We start from the raw sequence: 27,716 nt of genomic DNA on the forward strand, positions 1-27,716 counted from the left end.
TTTTCCTGGTGTTCAGGCAGTGGTTTTGGGGTGGATTGCGCTGCATGCGTTCTGATGAGACATTTACAATCTCCTTTATGCAAATTACCCCAGCAGCTGTTTAAGAGCTGTGGTTGTCAGACCAGGCAAGGAGAATGTGATTTGGTATGTCACAAATGGGGCAGGGCTTTATTAGGCTCTGCTAGAAAGTTTCAGCAGATGCCTTAGCACAGATTCAGTGTGATCTTGTAACCCCATTATAACTTTATTGCTTATGGAAAGGAAAACACAAAAAGCTCCCAAATACTGTGGGGATTCTCGAAAATAAGCACTTCACACAATGCCTAGTTCTGAATTATGTGTAAATAATAAATGTAATCTTATCATTTAGAGCGGAAAAGCTACAGTTTTCCCCAAAGAAATCATACGCAGCTGAAGGAGCTTTCCTGGGGAAAAAAACCGCAATAACACCTTTAAGAGAAAATTTTACGAGTAATCGATGAAGACTGTTTTTCCTCTTTAAGAATGACTCACCATTAAGCAAATGCTACCATTCACAGGTATAAACATTAAGATCCTTTGATAAGACTGCCCGTTGAAAATGCTACATCTGGATTAACACTGGACATCCCATTGTCAGGAGACAGATTAAAATATCCACAGAGGATTATTTTAGGACTGAAAGAGAGCCCCATCTAATTTAGTTTACTTCCCTGTGATTGTGAGTCATTGTATTACAGGTTTGCTTTTTATTAAGATTCATCTTGTGACGTTTCTTGTTCTTACTATTGTCACCACACAGCCCCAGGACCTCACTCCTATAACAGGTAGCTAGAAATACAGCCCCCTTACAAACGTCTGACATTCAATATATAAATTTGAGGCCATTTTGCATCACTTTGCTTTTGACAACATTGACCAACTTTCACTCACTCACCGTCTTACCCAAGATTTATTCCCTGACACATTTCTACAGAACAATCATACCCTCTCACCTTCTGTTCGGTTTGGCTATATAAGTTAAACTCTCTCAAGCTCCTCTTGAAAAACGATGATGATCAGAAGAATGGGGAAGCTAGATGCTAGCAGCTGTACTTCAGCAATTTGGATTAATCTTTCTTGAATGCAGTTAACCAGAAATGTATATGGCATTTTAGATGAGGTCTTACTACTACCCGTACAATGGCATCAACACTTTCCTATCTCTTGTAGAAACACAGGTAGACTGATAGCATTTGTCTCTTATACAGCTCATCAATTTGGTGGCTCCTAGATATGACTCACTTTTACCCTGTTATCAAAATTTTTCGGGAAGTAAAAAACACAGTTCCCTTTTCTTCTCTCTATCAACCTGTATTTTACCTGTTATGCCTCATCTGGCTGGGTGGACACACATCACTGATATTGCCACCTACTGACAATTTATTACATAAAACTGCATTTAGAGGGAAAACTATTTTTCAGGTGTTAAGCCTCTGTAAAAATTTCTCAGAATACTGCAGACTTAGTTTTTTAAATGCCAATAAACTGTAAATTCTATGTCCTCAGAAAAGTAATGTGACCAGTCCTTATTTGCATCTATTCAAGGACTGAGAATTGGTAGAATTTGAGGTTTACACAAATATCAAAATAAAATACTTCTAGAATATAAATACCTGTCATCACTTATTTGAGTCTGTAAATATGACTACAGTTGTCTGCTATTTATTTAATGCTAGTTTTAGCTTTCCTTAATAGTTTGGGTTAAGAAAAATTTGGGTTAGGAACAGGAGAGTCCAAAGAAGATGACTTAGAGTGAAGGACCAGTGAAAACTGTTGTTTATGACAGAAGTTGAATTTTGACCACAAGTATATTATTTGCTATGGCAAAGATTATAACATGTATAGCAGACATCATGAAAAATCTTTCCAGCTGTCATTTGCAAATGTTACAACAGTAAACTATGTACTGAGGGAATCAGGCAAAGGATAAAATTTTGTAACAATTTTAAGGGAAACCTCATTACAGTAAGTATATTATGGAATCATGGAGTTTTCAGAGTTGGAAGGGACCTCTAGAGATCATCTAGTCCAACTGCCCTGCCAAAGCAGGATTGCCCAGAGCACATTACTCAGGACTGCATCCAGGCGGGTCTCGAAAATCTCCAGAGAAGGGGACTCCACAACCTCCCTGGGCAGCCTGTGCCAGTGCTCTGTCACCCTCACCGTAAAGAAGTGTTTCCGTGTATTTGAACGGAACTTCCTATGTTCTAACTTGTGCCCGTTACCCCATATCCTGTCACTGGGAACCATTGAAAAGAGCCTGGCTCCATCCTCCTTCAACCCACCCTTTAGATATTTGTATGCCATAATAAGGTCTCCCCTCAGCCTTCTCTTCTCCAGGCTAAAGAGTCCCAGCTCTCTCAGCCTTTCCTCATAAGGGAGATGCTCCAAGCCCTTAATCATCTTAGTTGCCCTTTGCTGGACTCGCTCCAGCAGTTCCCTGTCCCTCTTGAACTGGGGAGCCCAAAACTGGACACAGTATTCCAGTTGTGGCCTCACCAGTGCAGAGTAGAGAGGGAAATATTATCCTTAACAAATCTGTGTTGCTTAGAAGGGTATACCACATTCTTTTAAGATTGAAGGTCCATGCTTTGAAAATACTTCCCCCAAAAGACAACAGAACAGTAAAGGAAAAAAGAACTTGAATCCACTTTCTGTGTGTGCAAACACATAGGCAGTCCTCCTAAAACCTGGCTGCCAAGCAAACACATTAGACCATAGACTGATGGTTGACTTAGGACATTGGCCACTCAAAAGAATCACTAAAATAAGCACTAGAATTGAAATCATTTTTTCAAAATGTGGGTTTTTGCATGAGGAAACTAGAAATAACTGCTCCACAGGGCTTCAAGACAGTATGATTAAAACCAGTAAAATGCAACAAGTTAAGGTTTCACCTTTTAATGTGAGAGTATAATCAGCATAAACTTCTTACATTAGCTCAAAACTGGGTGGGGATACAAAAAGACCTGTTAAATCTCCTTTATAAACTATAACTTAAAATTTTTCTTTTCCCCAAGGAACACCTTTCTCCCACTCTTCTTGCACAATAACCTCTTCAATTGTTTCATCTGATCCCCCAGAAGTGTTAACTTCCCACTTACAGCGAATTCTTGAATGGTTTGTGCCAGCTTTACATAGAGGGCTGTCTACTACCAATATAGTGTCTGTCCGAATTGAAACCATCCACAGTTTTCTGGGATTACTGATCTTTAGTCATGATTGTTTTTGTTCAACGCTTGGCTGAACCTGGCTTGTTATCTTTGTAAAAGTGGCCAAGTATAAAGAACTACCATCTTGAAATGACCATTATAACAAAATGCTGTATTTAGCTTTGAAACCTGCTGTATGGGTTTCCCAAATCAGTTTTCTGGATGCCCATAGTTGCTTTCCCCTATGCAACGCCTCTCCACTGGGAAGCAATGGAACAGGCTGGGCACTTATCTAACGGCAGCAAGGACGTGTTCCCAACCGGAAATGAGTACGTTGTCCTTCCTGACATTGGCAGTGGTTTGGGCTGCAGACTGCAGTTTCTCAGGGTCCTCTCTGAGGTTCGTTTTGGCTTTATGAGTTAATCACGTCAGCAGAAGTCATTTTAACTCACATGCCTTTAGGAGTAATTATACATTTAAATGATTAAACAAATCAGGAAGAAAACATATCTACTGCAGAACGAAAGCAGTTAACATTGATATCCTTTTTTATATTAGTATCACAAGTCGTTTGTAAATAACATGCTCATTTTAGATATGTAAAGAGTTCTGCCATGCCCTGAAAAATAAATTCTATTTTATTGGTGCCCGGGTGTTTCATAACTTCTATTTATTTGCTGCAAGAGTGGAGAATTAAGATAGAGTAGTTTATTTCACCAAAAGACTGACAAATGGCTCATTAGACACTTATGGAGCTGAAGCTAATTGTACGATTTTTTGTTGTATTAATTGTCACTGCCTGCTTAACTGGCTAACATTGGTCATCAATATAGAGCTTTTTCCTTTCAATCTCCAAAAGAGAGGTGCAAAAAAAAAAAAAAAAAGGAATTTTAAAATAAACAGAACAGTATTTATTTCCTAATATAAACAAAAATACTATTTGGATTGGAGGAACATGAGGGAGGAGTAAGAGAGGATTAATGTGCTGGCTGTTCCCCACTGGGGCCACCAATAACAATCAATCCCAAACAGCAGTCACCTCACATCATCTAACAGCTTGAATCGCAGATATTCAAAGATTCTCTCCCCCCCTTTTTTTTTTGTTCAGATTAAATATCATTTACATTGCATACTTTTTTTTTTATTCGTTGGAGACATAAGGTCAGAATTGATTGAATATGTACTACCTGCATATAATGATTTCCAGTTTTTTACAATCATGTGCTAATGCTGCACAGTAATGGCCTATGGATGAAGAGACAGATGTACTACCAGTCATTCGCTACACATTTGCATTAACAAATCATCATTTAATTGAAGCCCATCCAACAAGTTTATGCTACTTAAATAAAGTTCCTTTCAATAAAAGATGCCACAATGACACATGGTTGTTAACTGCAAGGTAAATAAAAAGTAGTATTTATTTTCTTGTCACTGGTTTAGGTAAGTATTAAAGCGTACACTTATTAATTTGTATTTTGCTCAGAAATAAACCACCTGACATCTAACATAGCAATCCAAGCTAGTACTACTACAAGATGAGATAATTCACTTTTAGAAATAATCGTTTTGTAACACCACAATTTCATGCTTTACAGATTTTTATTTCCCCCCAAAATATATAATAGAACATAGCTTATATAAAGGCTATACATGAGTTGTGTGTTAATACTTTTAGGCAAGCTCTAATAATACAAACCTCAAACCCTGCTGTTATCAACATGGGCTACAATTTTTTTTATGTCTCATTGTTGACTACAAACATTGGCACCACAGTTAGAAATCTAGTTGCCTCCCTCTACAATTTCGATATTACTGCTTTCTTTTTAATACTGTCTAGGGAACAATTCAGGTAGGTTGTGATGCCCCTACATGTTTCAGATATAGAAAACCACTATCTATTCATTTCTTCTTTCTGAACGTGTTGCAAAATATTAAAATCTGAGAAGAAAGCATGTCATAAAATGAGGAACCTATAAAACCAATTTTCTCTTCTTCTAGAGATGGTTTAACAGTACTTTCAGCGTATTCATTTCATCGTACATTTTTGCATCTGCAAAGCGGAAGAAAGATATTTTGGTACTGTCTGTTAAACTGACAAACAATACTTCGAAACTAACACGCAGGGACAAGGAGATATATTTTTAATTGTGTTTTGGCTTAAATCTACATTTTCTAGAAACCAGAATCTTTTAGGATGAAAGCACTATATAAATGAAAGATGGTATTAGTAATAATAGTTGACATCCTTTACTATGCTGGTATTGGCTTACATCTAAACACATCATTGCAATCTTTTATTTACCTAAATACAAAAATAATCAGCTATTTCCCTTTTCCTGACAATACGCTGAAAATAAAATATTTATTTTAAAAAAAAAGAAAATAACTATATTAGAAAAACTAGAAAACACATTGTGAGAGTGGGAGAAGGCAGTGTTTTCCTAACCAGAGAAAACAGACTTTAAAGATGAACAGATATCTTTTCCTTCTCTTCAGGACTGCGTGGGGCTGTGAGGAGAGAGGGGAGTCTCCAGGTTGACCTTTTGTTGTTATTGATGATTGAAAACATAGAAAAAATGTCACCATACCAAGACTGAAACTACAATGTGAAATTCAGAAATATATCTTAAAGCACACTGCAGCATTGAAGAAGAGATAAAACCTAAGATTTATTTCCTCAGGAAAGAAGCGGTGTATAAAAGCTACGAAATGCAAAATGCAGTCCCATACAGAATAAACAGACATACAAAAAAACCCTACTGTGATTTGCCTGCATGTTCTCCAAGCCTTTTTTATATGCTAACTCAGAACAGTAATTACAGATCTTGCAAGTTGACTTCCGTTTTCCAGAACTATGAGTTGTACGTAAAACATGCCTTTTCATCGAAACAATTACCATTAATCAAAACAGTGAAAGCTAATACCACTCAAGTCCAACCTACTGCTGTGCCCAGCAATATATCAAACTGTCTGTTGTCAAACACACTAAACAAACTTCAACAGACTGTTTTCACTACAAATAAGAGAAAACATGCTTGCTAAGTATTTTTTAGTCAAATTGCAACCTCAGTAATCCATTCTGTCACTGGATTTTAATTTGAAGTAGTCAATCACAGTCTCAGACAGATCCATATTTGACTCACCGGGACTAACAAATGAGTACCTGCAAATGACTATTATAGCCCCAAATTTGTTTAAGGGTGTGTACCTGTGTACTGAGGTTTGTTCCTTTATGCCATCAACTTATTTCAACTATGAGATTTTGAATTTAAAAGAAAGAAGAAGAATGAAAAATATGTACTACTTTTCACCATTGCTGTGCTAGGAACACTTACACCTCTAACAAGTTTAATAATACTGTATTTCCTTCCACATTCATAGCCATTTAAACTATTACTAGCATTTTTTTGAAATCTTCATTACAGAGACGCCGCTACCTTAGAATTTGTTCATACATTAACAAAAAATCTATCATCTCCAGCAAGTCAAATTCATCTTAAACACAGATCTCATCCCTGATGACATATTATAAATAGTCAACAAAAATAGATATACTTACACTTCTCATGGCACTTCCCCTGCCCTACCTAAGAGTCATAACTATTTTCTCAATAAAGAAATACGGCATTTGGTATCTGACAGAAAAAACTGTTTACCAGTGAAGTCAGTCTTTTTCGCAATTGGTAATCAATGCAGAAACTGAAGTTTTATATAAAAGAAGAGATACAGAAGGACAGGAATATTGGAGTTTAACAAACAGATCAGGCCTTTATTACCAGCAAGCTCCATTATGGATTTGTGAGCTTTGTAAGCCAAGCTCCCCCAAGTGTAATTAAATTTTTATTTATAATGTGTTTGTGACTGTTAACTTCGTGTTGCCTCTGCTTGTTCCCCCCCCCAAACCCAATGCGAAACAGTATTCCACATTTACTGCTGCAGAGAGCGGTGCTTTATTCAGTTGCTGAATTCATATCCAGCCTTATAAGAGATGAGAAGTACAAATAAACATATTGTGTATTATTTATACACAAATACCCGTGTCTTTAAGCATAGATATATACATATACTCTTCTGCATGCAGACACTAAGCCAAAACTAAGGACAAAAGAAGTACATGTCAGTTAAAATTGAACACATGTGAGCAAGCTTCACTTTTTTCTACCAAGAGCGCTATTTATCACATATTTATATCATGGAGAGACAGGAAAGCTTCAGTAAGACAAGGCGATGCAGCACTGCACAGCACATTTTATGCTGCAAGCCATATCTGAGATTAGTGTGAACATACCAGGAAAAGGTTCTAAACTCCAACAAAGCCGGCATCCATGCTTTATTTTTTTTGTTCATTTGTGAAGAGGACTTCATGAAAAAGCCCTCTGACTCCACGAATATATTTTTTATTTTTTGTATTAACTCTATTCCCTCTTTCATTCAGGTATTACCCTCCGGTACCAATACTTATATTAAAAAAAAAAAAAAAAAGCTTAATATAAGTAACCACAGGAGGATCTCTTCTCCCCTTGAAAAACTGCAAATAAAGATGTCAGCTATTGAGTATATTTGTGGCGTCTCCAGCAGCTGCTGTTAAATACCAGCTGGTCTAGCTGATTAAAATTACCTCCGAGTTGGTATTATAAAGATGCCTGGGCAGCGTTGCTGTATTAATGGATTATTGAGTGAGCGATGAAAACCTTGGCCAGCTGATGCGTTTTATTACAGATAGGCTTTATGATGTGTAATCACTGTAATTTTTATAACTAGAGGAAACAGGAAAAAAAGAACCTTCTTTCCCCCCTTACTCATACCGAAATCAGTTAAACCAAATCTTTTTTTTTTTTTTTTGCCAGTCTGCTACTTAGGAGTTAGCTAAACAATTGGGGTTTTAATAGTTTCTGCATATGTAATACTTTATCCATACCTACACATACACAAAGAATGAGAAAATCTATGTTTAAGCCTACACTGTATTTACCTATTTTACTTATGTTCAGATTTACACATTGGGTATTTATTTCAACCTCTCGCTACCGGGCGAGCACTGCAACTGGCCATCTGAGATAAACCCTCGTGCACTACTTAATGACTGAACTACACTGCAAACACACCTTATATTCTCCGGTCTTAGCAATTCAAGCAGTGAGGTCTTATGCCTGCGCTCTCCATCCCCTCTCTCCCACATTCTCCTCCCCGTCCTGCCCCAAACCTTCACACAGTCCTTTAATATTCTCTCAAACTTTTCTCCCCCTTACTAACGACATATTTACCATGTCGTCCTGTTTTCTGATGGTAGTTTGGTTTGCTCCCAAGCTTGCTGTGGTAATTATGAAAATCATGTAACCGTTACCAGTTTTTGAGATTTAAGAAAAAAAAAAAATGACTGGGCACTTGGAAGATTCAGATATATCGGTGAAGCATTTTATTACAGATGACTTCTCTTGTGAGGTGATTCACCAGCCAAGCCAAAGTCACCTCTGCTCGAATGCCACTTACTGAAAGCACATCAAGAAAAAATACTGCATTTTTTTCAGGAATGAACACACACCAAAATCCAACTGATGGTATCTGAGATTTTTCAGTGGAATAGGAACTGCTGAAATGTGACAACAAAGTAAAATATAAAAAGGGTCTTTATCAGCATTGCTCATCTTTTTCCAGACTCAACAGTTACTATTAACTCCTCCACAAAGTTTAGAAAATAATTCTCTATAATGTTCAAAAACCAAAAAGAAGTTACAGAATTTTATAGGACCCTATAAAACATGGCTGGGGATTATTCCAGCCCATGGAGTTGAATTTCTGGGAGATGCTGCTACATCATATACATTCACTTCCAACCTCCATGGAGATTTTTTAACTCAGGTTGGTAGAGTTTTTGCGAAATACTGTAGACAGACCATTTAAACCATTTGTTAGAAGAAAAAGCTGCTCTAGGCCCAGCATTTAATAGATCAAAAGATAATTTAGATCAAAGTTGCATCAAAAAATAGATCAAAGAAAATTTAATCAACAAGGTTGTTAAAGGCACGGATTTTACAATAGACAAAATTTTTTGATTTAAAGGTGAGTCTTAGGAATAAGTTTTGGTCCATCCAAGAGTAAAATCACCTAGGCGCTCTCCTCTGCCTTCATACCGGGACAACCTAAGCTGTCTTAGGGTACACAGGTGTGTTTGCAAATCTGACACCTGATAATCTGAATATGTCATACACATCTCTGACGAATCACCCGGTTGTTCTGAAATGCTCCTGCACCGCCACGACTAGCTGCAAAAGGGAGGAGAAAAGCGTGTGTCTCACCAGGCAGGGATGCTGTGGATAAAGGGCCTTTCTGCTCTTCCTAACTTCACCATTTTCTTTCTCCAGAGCACCTGAGCAGGGCTAAGGGAAATGAGCAAAGCCCTTAGGGCAGGCCAAGGAAGAACGTGTTAAGGTGAAAGGACAGCGAGCAGCCAAGCCACACGCCTCCCAGCAGCACTTAAGAATAGTTGTGGCTAATCCGAAATACCTCAGCTCAGGGCCGTGCCAAGGGCAGGCGGCAGGAGCCACAGTGGGGCGCTGAGCGGGGCATGGCCACCATGCACCACGTATATCTCCAGTTCGCGGCTGGTGAGCGGGGCACGGCCGCCCGGCACCTCGTACGTCGCCAGTTCACGGCTGAAGCCCACGCGGGTCCCACAGCCGAAAAGCTCTTTTGGGAGGCAGGCGCATTTCCAGGTTTGTTCCAATGAACAATAAAACAGAAAAAATAAAATAACGGTGGGTTTTGGTTTGGTAAAAAAACCCCACAGTTCTTGTTTTCTGGTGACTTTTAACCTCTCTGTCCGGGGCCCACCAAGGGACCCGCATTTTGCAGCCACGAGTGAAAAATAACCCATTTCGTACCCACCGCCATAACGGCGCGCTGTCCCCAGTGCTTTCTGGTTTTCCCCTACGGTGCGTTACATACGCTATTTTAAAAACATCCACCCTCCAGGCGCAGATCGCAAGCCCGACGGCCCGGCCGTTGGGTTGGTTTCCGCTAAGGCGGCGGTGATGCGGCCGGGGCCGCCGTTTCCTAGGAAACCGCTGGCACGCCACGCGGGGGAGGGCGGGGCCGGGCGGAGGGGGCGGGGCCGGGCGGAAGTGGGAGGGGCGAGTCCCCGCGGCGGGTTTCAGGCAGCGGGTGCAGAGACCCCACGGGACCCGGGTTCAAATCCCCCACATGGCCGGGGAAGAGGAGGCCCCTCCGGACTCTCCGGCAGCGTATTTTTCATGCGTTTACTGAATTTCTGTCATGAGCAACCCCCGTAAGAATAAGCAATAAAGCCATCCGGAATCCTGCACCGCTGGGAGGTTTTGTGTCTATTTCTCTGCTGAGGCCCATTCAATGTAGGGGGGGGAGAGGCGCCTCTCTTGGACGTAACTACAGATGGGCCGAGCAGCGGTGAAGAATAAAGGGCGATACAGTCAGAAAAAACATCTTACTGAAGATGAAGACTTAGGTATAGCTTAGATATAGCGCAGTCGTGAAAGACTTCAAGTTCCACCCAGAAGGACTACTTGAAGTAAGATTGAAATCAACGTCACCCATGGGGATGCACACAAAGATGGCCAACTGGAAGCACTGAAGAAGTAAATGATTTTATCCGAGAAGGAAAAATTAAAGGAAGGCAATTCTCTAAATGCTAAAATTATTACAATATGCTAAAGAAATATCTTTGCATTTGTAGTAAATACATATACATTTATATGCTCTGAATTAATGGTCAATTTAACACGCATGCTAAATTTTACGCAAAACAAGATTCTTAATTCACTTGGGTTAATAAACATAAAATTCTGATAATTACAGATACAATAATGTCATATGAGCACTTTAAACATATGCTGTGGGAATTAAATCCTGGCTATTCCTGCCCACTGAGGACCAGTTTTTAATCTTCGATGCATGATATGTAGTAATGGATTTTACGAGTTGACTTTTTTAAATTTGATGATCAGGTTAATGAAATTTATAATGATATTTTTCACACCAAGTTCAAAATAGTAGTTAACTCCTTGGCAGAGGAATTCAGATTGGACATGTAATGGATGTAGCAGCAACTGCTGGTGTGAAAGGATTAATCATCATTTTAGACTTTTATTAAATTAGATAAAATGGGATAGGCATGAATCAGAATATAAAACAATTAATCACTGGACTTTATTGAGTCTTTTAAAGATCTTATTTGCTCCTGAGTTGATAACTAATCTAGGCCATTCTGTACCAGTTTGACAAACTCTCCAGATAATGTCTGTGACTAGGACATTAATAATATCGTCATTTAACAATAAAATACTTATTCTCTAGGTGAATTAATTTTTTTAACATTTGAGGATGCTAAAGTAAACACCCTTATCTTAGTCACCCCAAAACCTTGTAATTCAGCTCATTTTTGGCTATTGAAATATTTTGATTTTATATATTTGCTTGTTTTTTGAAATTTAGGTAATGGATACACTGGCGTGCACAGATGACCAAAGTTTTTGATATATCCAACTAGCATTTAATGTAAATCGTTATAGCTATACACACTGGAATTGCTAGAAAATAAAAATTACTAAACTTTTGAAGTTTATTTATTGATCACTGAGAACCGCCCCAGTTAAATTACCATAAACCTCAACATCACAACAACTACTAATCCAGCTAATAGGAATTAAGGGAGATGGAAGATACATAATAAGCATCTGGGGGATATGGAATTTATCCCATGAGTGTAGTAAAGAGCTCATAATTTAAGAGTGCCAAAACCCAAGTGCATCATGAAGGTCTTTCCTCACAAGTGACATTAATTGCATATCCCACAGATGCTTATTACATATTCTATTTATACCTCCAAGAAGAAAAATATTCGTTTAAAGTTTAAAGGTTTAGTACTGCTTAAACACAATATAACACAGCTGTCTCATGAAGTCACAGGGAATATCAAAGGCTGCAGCACAGAGTCATAATGTAAGAAATAGTTTAGACAGAAGATAAATCAGGGGATGCATTTTGGTGGGAGAGTCCCAGAGCTCAGATGTACAGTAAAGCAGGATGTATAACTAAGTACTTTGCTTGGATATGGGATCACACCATTAAAAAGGTTTTTCTGATCACTGTTATTGAAAGAAGAAAAAGGAGAATTTAATCCGTTTCAATTCTTTTAAACAATTTTTCAATATACTTAATGTGTCAAACTAATAACACTAATATATGAATTGCTAGGGTCAAAGATGCCATTATCTTTTCTACTGTTCAGTACAATGTACTGTTCAGTCAAATATAAATGTGTCATCATTAACGCTTCTACATATTAAGCACACTGGCATGTTGCAAACTTTCTGTGGGAAATATTTCTTTTCTTCTATTGCCCGACTCCTCTTTTGTTATTTCTCTCATAGATAAGACAATGGGGAGAATTCTTTGATTCAAGATGTCCCATATACTTCTAGTTAACTGTACGTGAATTATTAAAAAAAACCCAACACCTGATATTACTGATTTTGCATGTCATTCCCACGTGGACTTGTTAGGAGACATGGAATAAGCTACAAGGCCCAAGATTAAACTCCAACAGTTCACTCAACATTTATTGATGTAAGTTGTAAATAACTAAGGACTGTGTTTAGATGTTGTCTGGAATTTTGATTTAAGCACTCTAACGATATCTAATAGCATACAACATACTACACAGTTATTCTGCTGTTACATTGCACACATGAGTATGTGTACAGATTTATCCAAAGTATCAAAATATTTTTCACAAACTTCTCTACCTCTGCTAATAAAAAACTGGTAGCATTATTGGTAGGAGCAACAGCAATCAGAAGTAAGGGGGATTTAATTAGATTATATTTTATTGCATTATATTATATTACAAACTTAAAGGACAGAAAATACAAAATGTCTTTTCTCTCTCCCCTTTCTCGATATCAAAAGCAAAATAAAATATATTGCTCATGTGGCATTCAAAGATCACTGTACTGGACACTTCTTCAGACTTCAAGGACAAAATATTTACGTAAAGCTAATCAGAGGAAGCATGCTGACACGGTCTTAATTTCAAATAAGGTGATGAGAAGTAAAGAAAAGCAGATTAATAAAAATGACATATGCCAATGTAAAGGCCTATGAAAGAAGATGCTATCTCATGCACTTCCCAAGCTGTTACATCGGGTGATGCCATTTTGCTTCTTTCAAATTTGGGAAGAATTATTGTCCTGTTGTCAATACATTCAATGCTGAATAACGAGGTCTAGGTGCATCCACTGCCTTCTTTCCTTATAAACAGTGCTATCTGGAAATTCAAGGAAGTCACCAACAGCAGTCAATATCAAGCTGCAAATAGGATGTTAAGAGTGTTTTCGGAGGAAGAAAATAAAAAAGCAGCACCCTTGGCTTTCTGTAAAAATTCAAGTGTGACTCATTCATTGATTTCAAAACATGTACTTGAAACCAGCTCCTACTCTTGTCTGCTTTTGCTCTTTTTCACTAAGCAATTCTATTTCACAGTGTTGCGCGCAGATTTTCTCTTCTTGCCAAAATGTGTGGGGCCTTCATGCTAAGTTATTTAACGTAAACCTTTAGGGCCTTATGCTATCACACTCAGTATGAGGGGTGATGAAATATTCTCATTATTTTTACAGTATTAATTTGGTAAAATGATTCTATTTTTAGAAATGTTTCTCAGACATCATTTCTCATTCTTTACCTAGATAAAAATATTGTAAATTCATACAATATACAAAAGTTACACAAAATTGTGCACCCTAATTAACAGCACTACTCTTGAGCAACCTATTCCTGGGACGTGTGTTAATGGATTTTATTCTTCGGATACGGCTGGCTTGCTTTAATATTTCATAGGATACTTTTAAAGATCCTTGCTCAAAACCACATCAGAACCAGAAAAGATACTGAAGGCATGCACCTATTTGGAAAAAGATTTTTTTTTATTATTGCTGAAGCTTCTACAACACTAGCAAGACGTTGAAAAGAGGTTCACAAGGTCATGAAGAACTACTATCCAGCTCACCCATTTTAAAAGTTAGGACAGTCGTATTATTTTCAGGGTAGGACCTTTTCCTGTTGCATGCACTTCCAACGCCACCATGTATTTATCCAACTCAAGAACTCCCAATAAAACAACTGTCAGAGAAGACTCAGAACATATAATCTGAATTATATAGGTTCTCTGCGGAATTCCCCACCTTTTTTTTTTCCTCCCCCAAACCCCCTGCCTCAGTCTGTAACATTTAGTTGGACTGAAGAGGGAGAGAGCTGTGTCCACAGGGGTTGAAATGGCTATCCAAGAACTATGCTTGGTATCTGAAGTAGAAGCAAGTGTCGGACTGACTTGACTATCCTGTGAACTATTACTTTTATGGGGAGAAAAAGCAAAAAGGAGGCATTCTTCCCAATGCTGACCCTATACTGCCTTTCATTTTCCAGATTAACTGCATTCCACTGGGCAAGCAGATGCCTCTAGAGAAAATGCAGACCGGCCATATTCCTACAGAATTACTATTTCACTAATTTTCAACAACATTTTCATTAGGGATGAATTGTGGTTTCAGGATATAATTTTCTGCTAAAACTAAGGACTCAGATAAAAATGACCCCAAAGAGCTAAATGATTAACATGTCCTCCTAGGCTGAGGGAGACTCGGAGTGAAGACTGTGCTATCCCTGAAGTTGACGTCCCACCCCTTAAGGCAGTTCACTAACTTTTGTTTTTTTTTTTCTCAAACGCAATTCCTCATCATTCTTCTCCCCATACATGAAAATCCAAAATAGTTTGTTCTGACATGGAATAACAGCGAAATATTAAAAACTTTTAGGTTTTTATGAAATCTAATCCCTGTGCTTCCAAGAGGCCTACACTGTTGATTAAAGTATTTCATGCTCAGTTGTTTAAAGATGTAAAACAAAATTTTCTCATCTGCACTACGCACTTGATCCCAGTTGTGTTTAAAGATGACAGTATAACTTTTAAATTTTACAATTTAGTCACTATACTATCACTTGCCATTACTCTTGTTGAGGCTTCTCTTTGTATTCCAGCAGAGGCTCCTCTTTGGGCGGCTCTTTTTTATGTGCATTGGGATGATGCAAAAGAACCAAAAGATTCTCAGGGCAACCTTCTGTCTGTATTAGTCTTCAGACTGTCTTTGGGTATTGGCTTTTATCCTAAGGACTCATGACTCATTCCCTGCTGGATCGTGCACGTGGTTCTCTTCATTACTTTATTATCATCTTTCAAGGTGTGCTAGTAATATATGTTTGCATGCTCCTACCAACTTGATTCAGATAGACCAGGTAAGAATAAGCAGTGAGGATGAAGCACTGGTTAACCAAAACACGAATTATCCACCGGCCTGGATTCTACAGGAAATTCTTTGGTTGCTAGCAAGTGCTTAAGTCCCAAGTGCTGTATTTTGCCTACTAACATCATGTTAACATGGGCATGTTAGCACAGTTTCATTTTTTTGGCAAATGCTGAGATAATTGCCTTCTGCAACAGTTACTTGATCTACCTATTGCCTTTTCTGTACCAAATTTCCAACATGAGTTTTCTAGATTAAATTCTGTGTCATTGAAAGAAAGAAAATGATGCATTAAATCAAACAGTACTGGTTAACCTGACCAGCTGATGTGATTTAAGTATGAAGAAAGCAAAGGAGAAGTAAATACTTGATATATGGCACCGTATATTCCTTACTACAGTAGAACTTCTCCATTCATTGTTCAGCTTTTATAATCAATACCTATTGACTACAAAAGTAGTCAGCCTTTCAAACACCTGTATATTTTCCTACTAAATTCATCACAGGTTTCAGAAGATATTTATTCTATTCAAACCCACTGGCCGCTAAGCCTACTTATGTTTAATGCCACCAGATGTTTTTTATTTTTTTTTAAGGGTATGTGACAAAAGTCAAAATGGAAGCTTTCTTGCTTGTTTCTTTCCCAGGTAAAGATAATTCCATGTACTTCATATGGGAAGCACATCACCTGCATCAAGGAGCAACATAATGACAAATCTGCATTCCATCCTCACAGCCATCCAGTACTACTCATTATCATCTCTGCACATAATTATGCGGCAGGAGAGTAAAACTCAGATGAACACTTTTGACACCTCAACCAATCCTTCACTCTGTTTATAGAGTGGGCTTTTACATTATGTATATGTTAAAATCTGAAGTCTAAGGTAAGACTAAAATACTATTTGTGACAGATGGAAAAAAGGATAAAATCGAAAGTTGATCATAATATAATTTTCAACCTAATACACAACAAGAAGCGGCACAAAATGAAGTACACATTTTTTCAGTCAACGAACCAGAAAGCTTTTTGGAGAAACAACAATGAGCAACAGATATCTATCATTTAAGAAAAGAGAAGAAAAGCAGCTTCTAGAGTTAAGGAGGATTTGCTTGCTGCCTGAAAGTACGATGCCTACCCTGATGCTTCAAGAATTGTCCACATTTATTTGCACAGAGCAAACCCTTTCAGTGAGTAAAGCATCGCAATACAACTGATATGTCAACAGTAGGTGAGGCAATCCCTCTCTCCATCAAAACATATCATAGCTTTCTAAATTAGCTTCAGATGTGTTTTCTTCTGTCACCTAACTTTGAACTTAACGGTTTCTTCTTACAATACATTTTTCACTATGCAAGGTAGAATTCATAGCAAAGTCTTCAGATGTCTGAGTCAGCCCCCACAAGCTTTATCTAAAAATCCAGGAGACTGTATCTCTTCTCAATTTGTGGGACCAATAGCGGATGGTAACCCTCCTTAGAAAGGCCTGTTCAAATGGCATTAAATCCTTAACAAGCCCTCTACTGACAGACAAGCTTGGATTTATGTTCCATTAAAATTTGCTTTAAATGCAATGCTTTGTTTAAGTAAGTCAAACAGAAAATAATTACTGGAAATCAACAGCAATACCAGTTACTAAGTTCGCGATTAATTTGGTCCTGGACATTCAAATGAGAATTATCACTTTGTTCAGAATGACTTTGTATTTGCTTGTTCTTAGCTATTGCTAGATACTAATTTATTTTAATAGCAAGGCCAGATTTTGGTGGTTCCCCGACTACATGCACAATAGCTCAAAGTTGCCTTCATTGCTGTCCACTTAATTGATGATACTGGATTAAAAACTACAGAGGAACTGTAATTGGTTTGGACCATGTCATATATTATCCCTCCCATTTTTTTATTCAAGTGTGAGAATCCAAAAAATACATATCATCTAGGATGCTGAGGTTAAGGTCTCCTTAGCAAGACTGACCTTTGATCTACTTTTTTCTGGAGATCATGAATATTTCTTATTCTGATGACTAGTAGGATTTTTATTATTATTTTTTTTCTAGATACAGTGACTATGATTTATGTTCCTTTACTGCACAGGTAAAATCTTTTAACTTCTCCCTCCAGAGACCAATATGGTTACGGAAGAGAATACTGCCTGGTACCATAATGGCATGGGAGAGAAACTAAAACAGGTGGATGCCCCACAGCAGTGCTCATAGCAAAGCAACTAAGAATAGTAATAGTGGAGCAGCACATCTGCTGTTGACTTTGCTGTAACATAACCTTTCTAATGCTGTCTTCAAAGCTACACTCATACCTAGTTACCCTGTAACTTAGTTTGCATCCTTCTTGGTTGTTTTTTTTTTTTTTTTCCTTTGCTCCATGAGATAGGCTTCTTCCTGAACTATAATTGTGGTATCAGCCTTAAGGGGCTGAAACTGCATCTCGAACTGCAGTAGGCAGTATGTCTACCTGATTGATCATCATAAAGCAGAGTGGCAGCGGGAGGCAAAGTCATCGGCACTGAATGTTCTAAGAAGGCCTTTTTTGTACTGAGATTAAGCTATCATGAAATATTTACGCTCACTTCTGCATGCACTTTATTGTCTGTTGGATATGCGCTCAGAAAGAGTTTCCTTAACCAATATAGCGCTGCCATCAGTGTTATGACGCAGAAGCTAGTGAGTTTATGCCAACAGTTAATTTTTGTTCTTAAATAAAGCTTTTTACAGTTATGCCTTGTCATTATCGTTGTGTGCATTATTTCTATACAACCGTATCATATACATTTACATGATCTGGCTGTACTTCTTGCATGCAGTTCTATGAGAACTTCATTTGATGCAATATAATTCACCTTCAAACCCTCGGTACATAAAATAAAGTAGTAACAATGGTATTACGTGGGACTTTTCCAACTGATTCATCTTTTCAATGAAATGTAAAAGAAGTCCTTTACTACAAATTACTATAAATGGAAGAAAATGTCCTAAAATACAGATATATGAAGACTCCCCTTGTCCTTTCTCAAGCTGAGAGCACAATCTGCTTAATTTGTCACTGTAAACACTGGCCACCGCAGAAACTGCGGAATGGTTTTGCAATAATTATTTTGTACTTTAACATGAATTAGATGTAAGGGTCAAAGAAATTAACACTAGAATACCATTTAATCTAGGACATTAATCATTGTTAACTCATCTAATTTTACAATTACACTGAATATTCAATATGTCAACCCTTCAGAGCATCCAATCTTTTTATTCGATCTTAGCATTTTTTGGTTTTTATTTAGAAAGAGTTTATTATCAGGAAGCAGGTCATTGAGCTGTTAATGTAATAAATTCCATTTTTATTTTCAAACCGTTATTGCGCTTTACTTTACGAAGTACAAAATTAGGTATGATGAGCTAATTATTATAGTTTGGTTAGACTGTATACAAAACGCAGTGCTACCAGGAACGTGAAACAATGTTATTCTGCAAAACATTTCCTTAGGGTCCAAAACCAAGCTAGAGGCAGGGCAAATAAAGGCGACCCAAGAATGATAAGGCACAAAGCCTTTAGCTCTGTATTGATGGGTCCATTTCGGCTGATATTAATAGCAGCTGAGTAATTATCACAAGGATGGATACGCAGCGGCTGACTGCAAGTGAATGAACGTGCAGTCTCACAAAATTTCCAGCTACAGAAATTCTCGTGCTAAGGCTGCTACTGTATATGACACCAACTTGGTGACCAGAGCACAGAGGTACGGCATAGCCAGGACCCTCGTGTACCTTGCTATACCTAACAGGGTTCTCCTTCTGATCAGCAATGAAAGGAGACAGCCAGGTAATGCAAAGTCTGCATACTCATGACCTCCAGGAGAGAAAGAAATCCACTCCCTTGAGCTAAAATGTCACAAAATGTAAACTACCCAGAGAAAAGATTTCTTCTAAACTGGCGGCACCTCCCAGCCCTGCAGCCTGGCACACCAGGCTGAGGCTAACGACAGCACATTTGCAGAGGACTAACTGGTGAAGAAAAGATAAAGATTTTTCACATTGATACGGTAAACATTATAATGAGTATACTTTTCCACAAAACCAGCATACCACCTTTGCACTACTGGACAGCAACCAAAATTAATGAGTCGTACCACACATACTGAAATGCCTGTTAAAATTTGTCTTGTAAGCAGGTAAGCAGAATTTCAAGTGTGCAACCACATTTGATTTTAAAGGACAGCTTCTGAACATGGAAACATTCAACAGACCAGACCTCCCAGCATACCAAGTCTCCCCAGTGTTTGAAAAATAAAAGGACTATTTGTAAACATGAAAGGTTGAGATCAACTGTACGAAAATACAAAAAGTAAGAATTGTTTCTACCTTGCCTCGAAAGATTATAGAAGGATGCAAAGTGTAAAATACTATATTTTTTAAATAAGTAAACCGTATAACTTGTTCAGGCTAGAGGAGACTGCCACTAAATACAAGCCTTTTGCGTTGATACTTTTCACCAGGAATGCCATCATCTCTCTTGAGGGAAGTTCCCAGTCTCCCTTCTGCTATTTGTATATTTTTTGAGTGATATCAAGGCTGACAGATGAATATTTATTGTTGGCAAATCCAACAAACTTCAGCAAAACAATAAACTTCAACAAAGAGCTCACATGAATTCTGCACTTGGGTTAGGTTTAGCAATTATTAATAACCTATTATGTTTAAGAAATGCTGTTTCTAGTTCAAGAAATGTTAAATACAGGAAAAGATCCAGCATCTGAGACTGTCAGCTGGCTCACTACTGGAAATTACTGTTCTGAAGAGTTCAGACATCATTAAAGGTGAGAATAATACAACACAGTCATGTTCTTTTCCCTTTCTTTTTCTTCTGTCCTCTATATTAAATCAGAAATCAGAGAAGGATATGACCTCACAGGCAACCCACTTTCCTCTTCTGCCAATGCAGACTGATTCTCTGTGATACTACCCGTTTCTGAGAGCTTTTCAAAGCCTGTCTTTAGAATATTCTGATGTTTTTTCCTTTGTTAATTTTGATATATTATTTTACAGTCTAACAGCTCCCTGTTAGTAAGGTTTTCCTGATAGTCAGCCTGAAGCGCTCTCTCATAATTCATTCCCTTAACTGTAAATTTCTTTATTCAGATTCAGTTCTATTTATGCCACACCAGACTGCACCGTTCTTCTGTTATTATAATGTTATGTTTTGAGCTAAAGTCTAATTTTTTCTTTCAATTATTTCTCTTACTGAAAGGCAAAATCTTATACTGAATACCTACAGTACAAATTATTTTTGCCCCAAAATATCTGTTTGCAAATTTCTGAGGTTTATCTTATTTTCTATGTGTTTTCATAAGCCTTCATAAAAAAGAAACACTGTCTTTTTGTTTTCCTTGATATTTATACTGCCTACTTATTCATTACCACCCCTGAAGTTTATTAGGGATGCTTGTTTTCTCTTCCAGACTAGAGAAGATATAAGAAAATACACAACTCTACACTATGCAAAAAATAAACTAATAGGACAATATGTCCTCTTCACACTTTTAATACCTTAAGTTTACTTGGCTTATTCTTCCTCTCCCTGTAACCCATTTGTATCAAAACTATTTAAAAAAGTTTTGTAGAAGTACATATATCTTCCTAATATATGTTATTTGTAAGTCTGGGACTACTACTTCTCTTGAGGGTATACTATGTCGCACCATTTTTCCATTTTACTATAACATCAAATTAGACTTTAATGTTAAATACTGCAGTTATGGCCTGACATTTACACAGTCACCTTTCCCCTCCCTTTCTACATTTTCTATTGAGTTGTTAAATGCAATTCACAATTACATTTGGAAATTCACACCTTTAAATGAAACTTTTTTTTTTTTTTCATTTAAAGCAAAGCCAACCTTATTTGAAATCATTGCAAAAAGTAAAAAAAAAAAAAAAATAAAATTAAAAGTGTCATTTTTCTGTCACTGCAACTGCACATATGGCTTGTCAACTCTTTAAGGAATGATCAAAATGATTCAAATGTCTAGAATTCCAGACAATGAAGGCAAAAATCTTCCTCGAAACCACAGTCAGTTCACAGTTACTCATGGTTCATCCAAGTTACATGCTCTGCATAGAACCAGACTGACTATAACAGCCATAACTGGTTCCGATGAATGGTGTGCAAACACCTGGACAAGGCCACATCCAAAGTCACACCTGGCCCAATAAGGCCCTCTGGAATGGGGCACACAGTACACGACCAGCTGAATGGATCTGAGCCAGCTTAATGGAAAATGGACTACCTGGGCTGCCTCCGCATACAGACACTTTATTATCTCCATGCCTTAACTTTTAACATGCCCCACCACCCTTGTATTACCAGTATCCAGAACCCCATTTTTGCAATAGGGAAAAGTTCACTGATACTGACCTGGTGATAAAATTAAGTAAATAAACCATTCAGTGATAATAATATTCCCCGTCCCCCCTTGTTTGTGTCCTGGTATTCCAATTCTTCTTATAGGAAAACCACAGGTAGAATGTGTACTCAATTCAGTACATACTTCATCACTGCACTGGGAGTCTTCATCAAGTTCTCTAATATGTAGCTGAATGGACTTTATCTGCACTGGGTATGCCACTGTCACAAATACAACAGGGGGGTATCATAATGCTGCCAATTGAATAAGTTATGAGAGATAAGAAGTACTTCTTTTAAGCCCCATTCCTCTAGTCCAAAATTTAAGGAAAAAAATGTCCTAATATAATGAAATGAAAATAGAAGGAATTAAATTAAATAATGCTTTGCAAACACTTACAGTCCATAAATCTGTGGAGCAATTTCCAGCCGGTTCAGATGCATGTACAGCTCAATATCGTGTTTCTTCAGCAGGTGATCCTGAATTTGGTTTACTTTCGCTACAATAGCAATAGATGGGCCTAAGTCCTGTGGCCTTGCAAATGGCATAGGTGTAATCATCACATCTTTCTCCTGCAGACACAGAAAACGGGGAAAAAAAGAACATCCCATGAAGCTTATCATCTAAAGGGACTGTCTACAAAAGATTTGTTTTGTTGTAATCATTGGCTTCCAAATAAGCACAATAATACTAATAAGTCCTTTCTTTTCCAGCAATAGAGGAATCTCAAGTATCCACTTCTGTGGAAGGTATTGTGGGATTCCCCTTCCCAGGTGTGCCAAGGTTCATCTCCTTGTTCTGCACGTCCATTCTTACATGCGCGCTTTGATTTTCATGCTCTGACAGTGTTGACAGCATTATTTTAGCTTTAATATCAGCAGTCTGAGTCAGTTCAGAGCAAAGCAGATGAATGGTAACTTATTAGAGAATATATGCCCTCAGAGGACAATAAAATGCATACCAAATATAAAATAACTTATTATCAAACAATCCTTTCTAAACAGGCTTCCCTTGCTCAGAAAATTGGGTGGCTGTACCTCAAAATCTACCTAACTTTGATAAAGCGTCAGAAAACTTTTAAAACAAAAAAGAAAGAACACTTAGATGAACCTGACAGTTGGAAGGTAGTTGGTTGGACTTAGAAGGGAGTGCAAACTATGTCATGATCCAGAACATGACACAAACAGAGGAATGCAACTACTGGACTAGTAGGATCCTTGAACCTGATACTGATTTAAATTGGTTATTCTTGCAAAAGAGTGAAGTATTATTGAAAAAGAGACAATGCTAGAGAGAAGTGCAGCAAGTAATGAACCTCACTAAATAGGAAACATGTAAAAAGGAGGATGAGAAATAAAAAGGAACAAGTCAAACCTACGAAGAGAAAGCTTGGGGAAAGTGAAATGGAGAATTAAGCTGTCAGGAACAATGTTAAAGATATAAAAGAGGGAAAATTGGAACAGTAAGAAGAGAAGATTTCGGAATGACTTTGTTGCAATCTCTCGTCATGGCTCTCTGACCTAAAAGCTTTACTTTAAAAAACAGTTATTGTTTTTCTACCCTTTTGCTCAGTATATTGATAGAGAAGCATTATCAAGGTCAAAGGGTTAATACTTTCAGAAGACTTCAGTATAGCTTAACTGTTGAAAGACAAATTCACTTGATTCAATACAGTGAAAAGCACATTTTTTTTAATATTCAATAACAAAGAAAGGAGAACTAAAGTTCTTCACAGCTATAAGTATGTTTGGAAAGGATATTTCTCCTACCTCCTTTTTTAATTATTCTATTAACTTCTTTATTACCAAATCGGGCAGCCTTCTTTGTACCCTGATTTTTCTTTCTCCATTGTACGGCTATTTCCTAGTGCTGTTTCAGACCCATTTCATTATTTTCTTTGTCATATGCTAGAATGCAAAACATTGAAAAAAATGTATCTACTAATCTTCCTTGAATCTATACAGAAAACCCCTCTTAAAGTATGATCTGACAACATTACCTTAATGCTAAATGCCAGTCTATAGTGATTTTTTGCATAAACATAGCAATTTATCTTTGAAACTAATCATAAAAGTATGCAACTGTACATAGAATCATAGAATTATAGAAAGGTTTAGGTTGGAAAGGTCCTTGAAGATCATCGAGTTCCAACCCGCCTGCCATAGACAGGGACACCTCCCACTAGAATAGGTTGCCCAAGGCCACATCCAGCCTGGTCTTGAACACCTCCAGGGATGGGGCCTCAACAACCTCTCTGGGCAACCTGTTCCAGTGCCTTAATACCCTCAAAGTGGAAAATTTCTTTGTAATGTTCAATCTGAACCTGATCTCTTCCAGTTTAAAGCCATTCCCCCTTGTCCTATCGTTACATGCCCCGGTAAAAAGTCCTTCCCCAGCTCTCCTGTAGGCCCCCTTTAGGTACTGGAAGGCTGCAATAAGATCTCCCCAGAGCCTTCTCTTCTCCAGGCTGAACAGCCCCAACTCTTTCAGCCTCTCCTCACAGCAGAGGTGCTCCAGCCCTCGGATCATCCTCGTGGCTCTCCTCTGGACACGGTCCAACAGGTCCATGTCTTTCTTATGCTGGCGGCTCCCGAGCTGGATGCAGTACTCCAGGTGGGGTCTCACAAGAGTGGAGTAGAGGGGCAGAATCACCTCCTTTGACCTGCTGGCCACGCTTCTTCTGATGCAGCCCAGCATACGGTTGGCCTTCTGGGCTGCGATCGCACCCTGCTGGCCCATGTTGAGCTTCTTGTCAATCAGCACACCCAGGTCCTTCTCCTCAGAGCTGCTCTCCAGCCATTCCCCGCCGAGCCTGTATATTCATAGACTGTGTATGTTCCACCAGTTCGCACACATCTGGGGTGTGAACTTTATTCTGGTTTATTCAAGAATTATTATTATTGTAATATGAGAAGACGAGCTAGTTACCCAGATTAGCCTTTACATCATTAGTTGTCTGGGGATTTAAAGCCATCTTTACAAAATTAGAAGACAGAGTCTTAAACACCGGCTCAAGTGTCTAAAGATTCTGAATATCAAAACTAATGCAAGCTTCCTCCTACAGAGGAGTGCAAAACGAGTTATTTGTCACACACAGCATTTCTGCACCTCGGCATAATGCAGCGCTGCCATATCACTGACTGTCAGACTGACTATCAACATGGCTAAGTGCATCAAATAATATGTGCTGGCTTGCCATTTTTAAAAGCAGAAGTAAATAGTATCCATCAAAATGCAGTTCCTCAGCACCTCAGAAATTAACCCCATTAACAGAAATCTTCAAAGTATGACAGAATCGGTGGGGACAGCAGTTGCAATCAATAATCAATGCCTTGACTGTCCATGCCTCCTGATTTGGTGCACTCCACCAAGAAGCTCAGTGGATGACCAGAGTGCATATGACATGTCTGTTGTCTCCTCTCATGCAATTTGGTTGAGAAAATGACACTACATTTAGTCAGTTGAAATTGCTCCAAAAAATCACATCAGCTGGTGTGAAAAAAAACAGCCCAAACAGAAAGATGCTCAAATAAACTAATATAACCAAGCCGCCAAAATGATTAACTAGAAATGAGTCACAGTGCCTGTGCCTAAAGCACAGAAGCCAAGTGGACAACATGATACTGTGCCCCTGCCCATATTCACTATATATTAAATTGCCACATGAGACAAAACACCCGTTTTCATTTTGTGAGCTTCTAAGTCTTGGAAAACATTTGAGTACGTGGGTTTAGTCATCTACTGCTAACACAAAATATAAATGATCAATCCTAAAGGGATGCAGTTCACAATAAAAAGACAAAAAGAGGGACGGCTCAGAGATGCCCTATACTGTTTACAGGACAGCATCAGGTTCATCTCCAAGAACGGTTTAAATACGGCTAATGGTGAAATGCAGCTGAAAAATTCAGATCAAGTATTAGGAACACAGTCACCAAATCCTGCCACAAAACATTACCTATCACAACACAAACTGGAATGGCTGGCACTTGAGTCTAATACAATTTATATATTCATGCATTTAGGAAACAAACGCTACAGCAGTAAAGAAAGGCTAGGACATACTGCAAGTATAAACTGTGGACAGATTTCTCTCATTAACCACTAGGGAATGGAGTAGCTGGAGAAGCTCCTCTAATGGCAATTGGGAGTAATGGAACCAACTGTCAGAGGCTATAAAATGTAACATGTCTCTCAGAGCGCATGCTTTCGTTGCTTCCTTTGTGAAGATTCAGACTTTATTATGTAGCCAACCCTCAAAGTCATGATTGTAAAAGGCATACGTACAAGAATGGATTATTAAAGATTATACATGTTTGCAAAGAACAAGAACAAACAACTAGATATTAATCCATGCGCTTTGCATTGTTAATTTTTTATGCCACGGAAGGACTGGAAAGGGCAATGTAAACTTTCACCTCCTACCCAAACACTGTAAAACTGTAAGCAGACCTAGTTATTTCCTGGAATAAAATTCAACCTCAGACTTTACCACCTCTGTTACAGAAATTGGATCAAATACATTTGAATACACTGAATTTTGAAAAGTTACACTCAGAGAAACATGTCTCAGCTTTGTTGTTGGAATGAAAGTGACTATTTAATAAGTTCATAAAATTTGTATCTCGTATGCTTTATCCTTAGTTACTGAGAATTACGTAAAGACCCAAATCCAAATAGTAATTTCTAACTGTAGATAGCTTAGGCCAAGATACTAACGTTCCACGTCTAATAAAATATATACACAGATACATTTAAACATTTAAAGAAAATAGAAGCTTGTATGGGAGTCTTGGGTGAATGTCTTTTTCAACAGACAGGTAAAACCTCCTCTCAGACTTGTACTCCCTAACTACAGTTCGCAAATATAGGTTTTGGTGTACACGTGTGGACATCCAAACCCAAACGAATTCTTATTAATCTTTTTTTAACTCTAGATGCTCACCCCATGGTCTATGTGAAAAATGCTGAAGTGAATCAAGCTGGAACTAAGTTTGGAGGACAAGTCTTTTAGGATATAATACACTGCAAGTCTTGGCAATACCAGCAATATGGCTGTGTTTTGCTAGAGCCTTCTACATACACCCCATCACAAAAAAATTTCTCAGAATTAAAAAAAAAAAGGAGGAATGCAAACAGACAAAGGGACAGGAAAAAAGTATTCAAAGGAAATCTTGAGCAACTGACTGAGGCAAAATGGACAGAGAGAATTGTCCCTCATGCCATGCATGAAAAACGGTTACAGGCAAGGCCTAGATGGTCCCTGCAAAGTGTTCTGTAGAACTAAACTTAGAACACAGGAAAAGTTTTTCGATGAAAAGAAGCAACATACTAAATGACGTGGCATCTCTATAGCTACACGGAAGATCTGAGGGCACAGACATTCCCTCAGTTTGAATACCCTGAGGTCAAGAGGAAAAAAAAGGAAGGAAATGTAATGATGAAGTCAGAGAAAGATGCACCCTGACCTGTGACGGACAGTCTATGATCAAAATTTTGTTTTCACAGCAAATGGTTTATATTGTAAACAGTTTAGACCAATTCAAGTCTCAATATGTTGAACACTGCCCGTAGGCATTTATTTCACATGACATTTGCACAGGTTTTGGGCACACAGATATGCCTATGACAGGCCTTCTTTTGAATGCTACACAACAACATCACTCATACATAGGAGAATCTGTGTTTGTAAAACATATTAGAGCAATATTTACCTTCTGACTGTCATGTTCAAAAGTTGAAAACCAATGTTCTGCAGTTTTCATAAGACGTGTGAACATTGCACTGAAGGGGAAAAA

General features: G+C 38.0%; 1 protein-coding gene across 1 annotated transcript in view; it reads right to left on the bottom strand.

The window, feature by feature from the left end:
* TBC1D5 (TBC1 domain family member 5) overlaps positions 1-27,716 on the bottom strand; it is a gene marked incomplete at its 5' end in the record, with an annotated part of 192,604 nt that overhangs the window by 101,061 nt on the left and 63,827 nt on the right. The window contains 2 exons of the mRNA XM_082479097.1: positions 22,318-22,490; positions 27,633-27,702. Coding sequence (XP_082335223.1) covers positions 22,318-22,490; positions 27,633-27,702 — 243 coding nt within the window. The remainder of the gene's footprint in view (positions 1-22,317; positions 22,491-27,632; positions 27,703-27,716) is intronic.

This window comes from Vanellus vanellus (assembly GCF_965231255.1).
Source record: "Vanellus vanellus genome assembly, chromosome: 2".
Lineage (NCBI taxonomy): Eukaryota > Metazoa > Chordata > Aves > Charadriiformes > Charadriidae > Vanellus > Vanellus vanellus.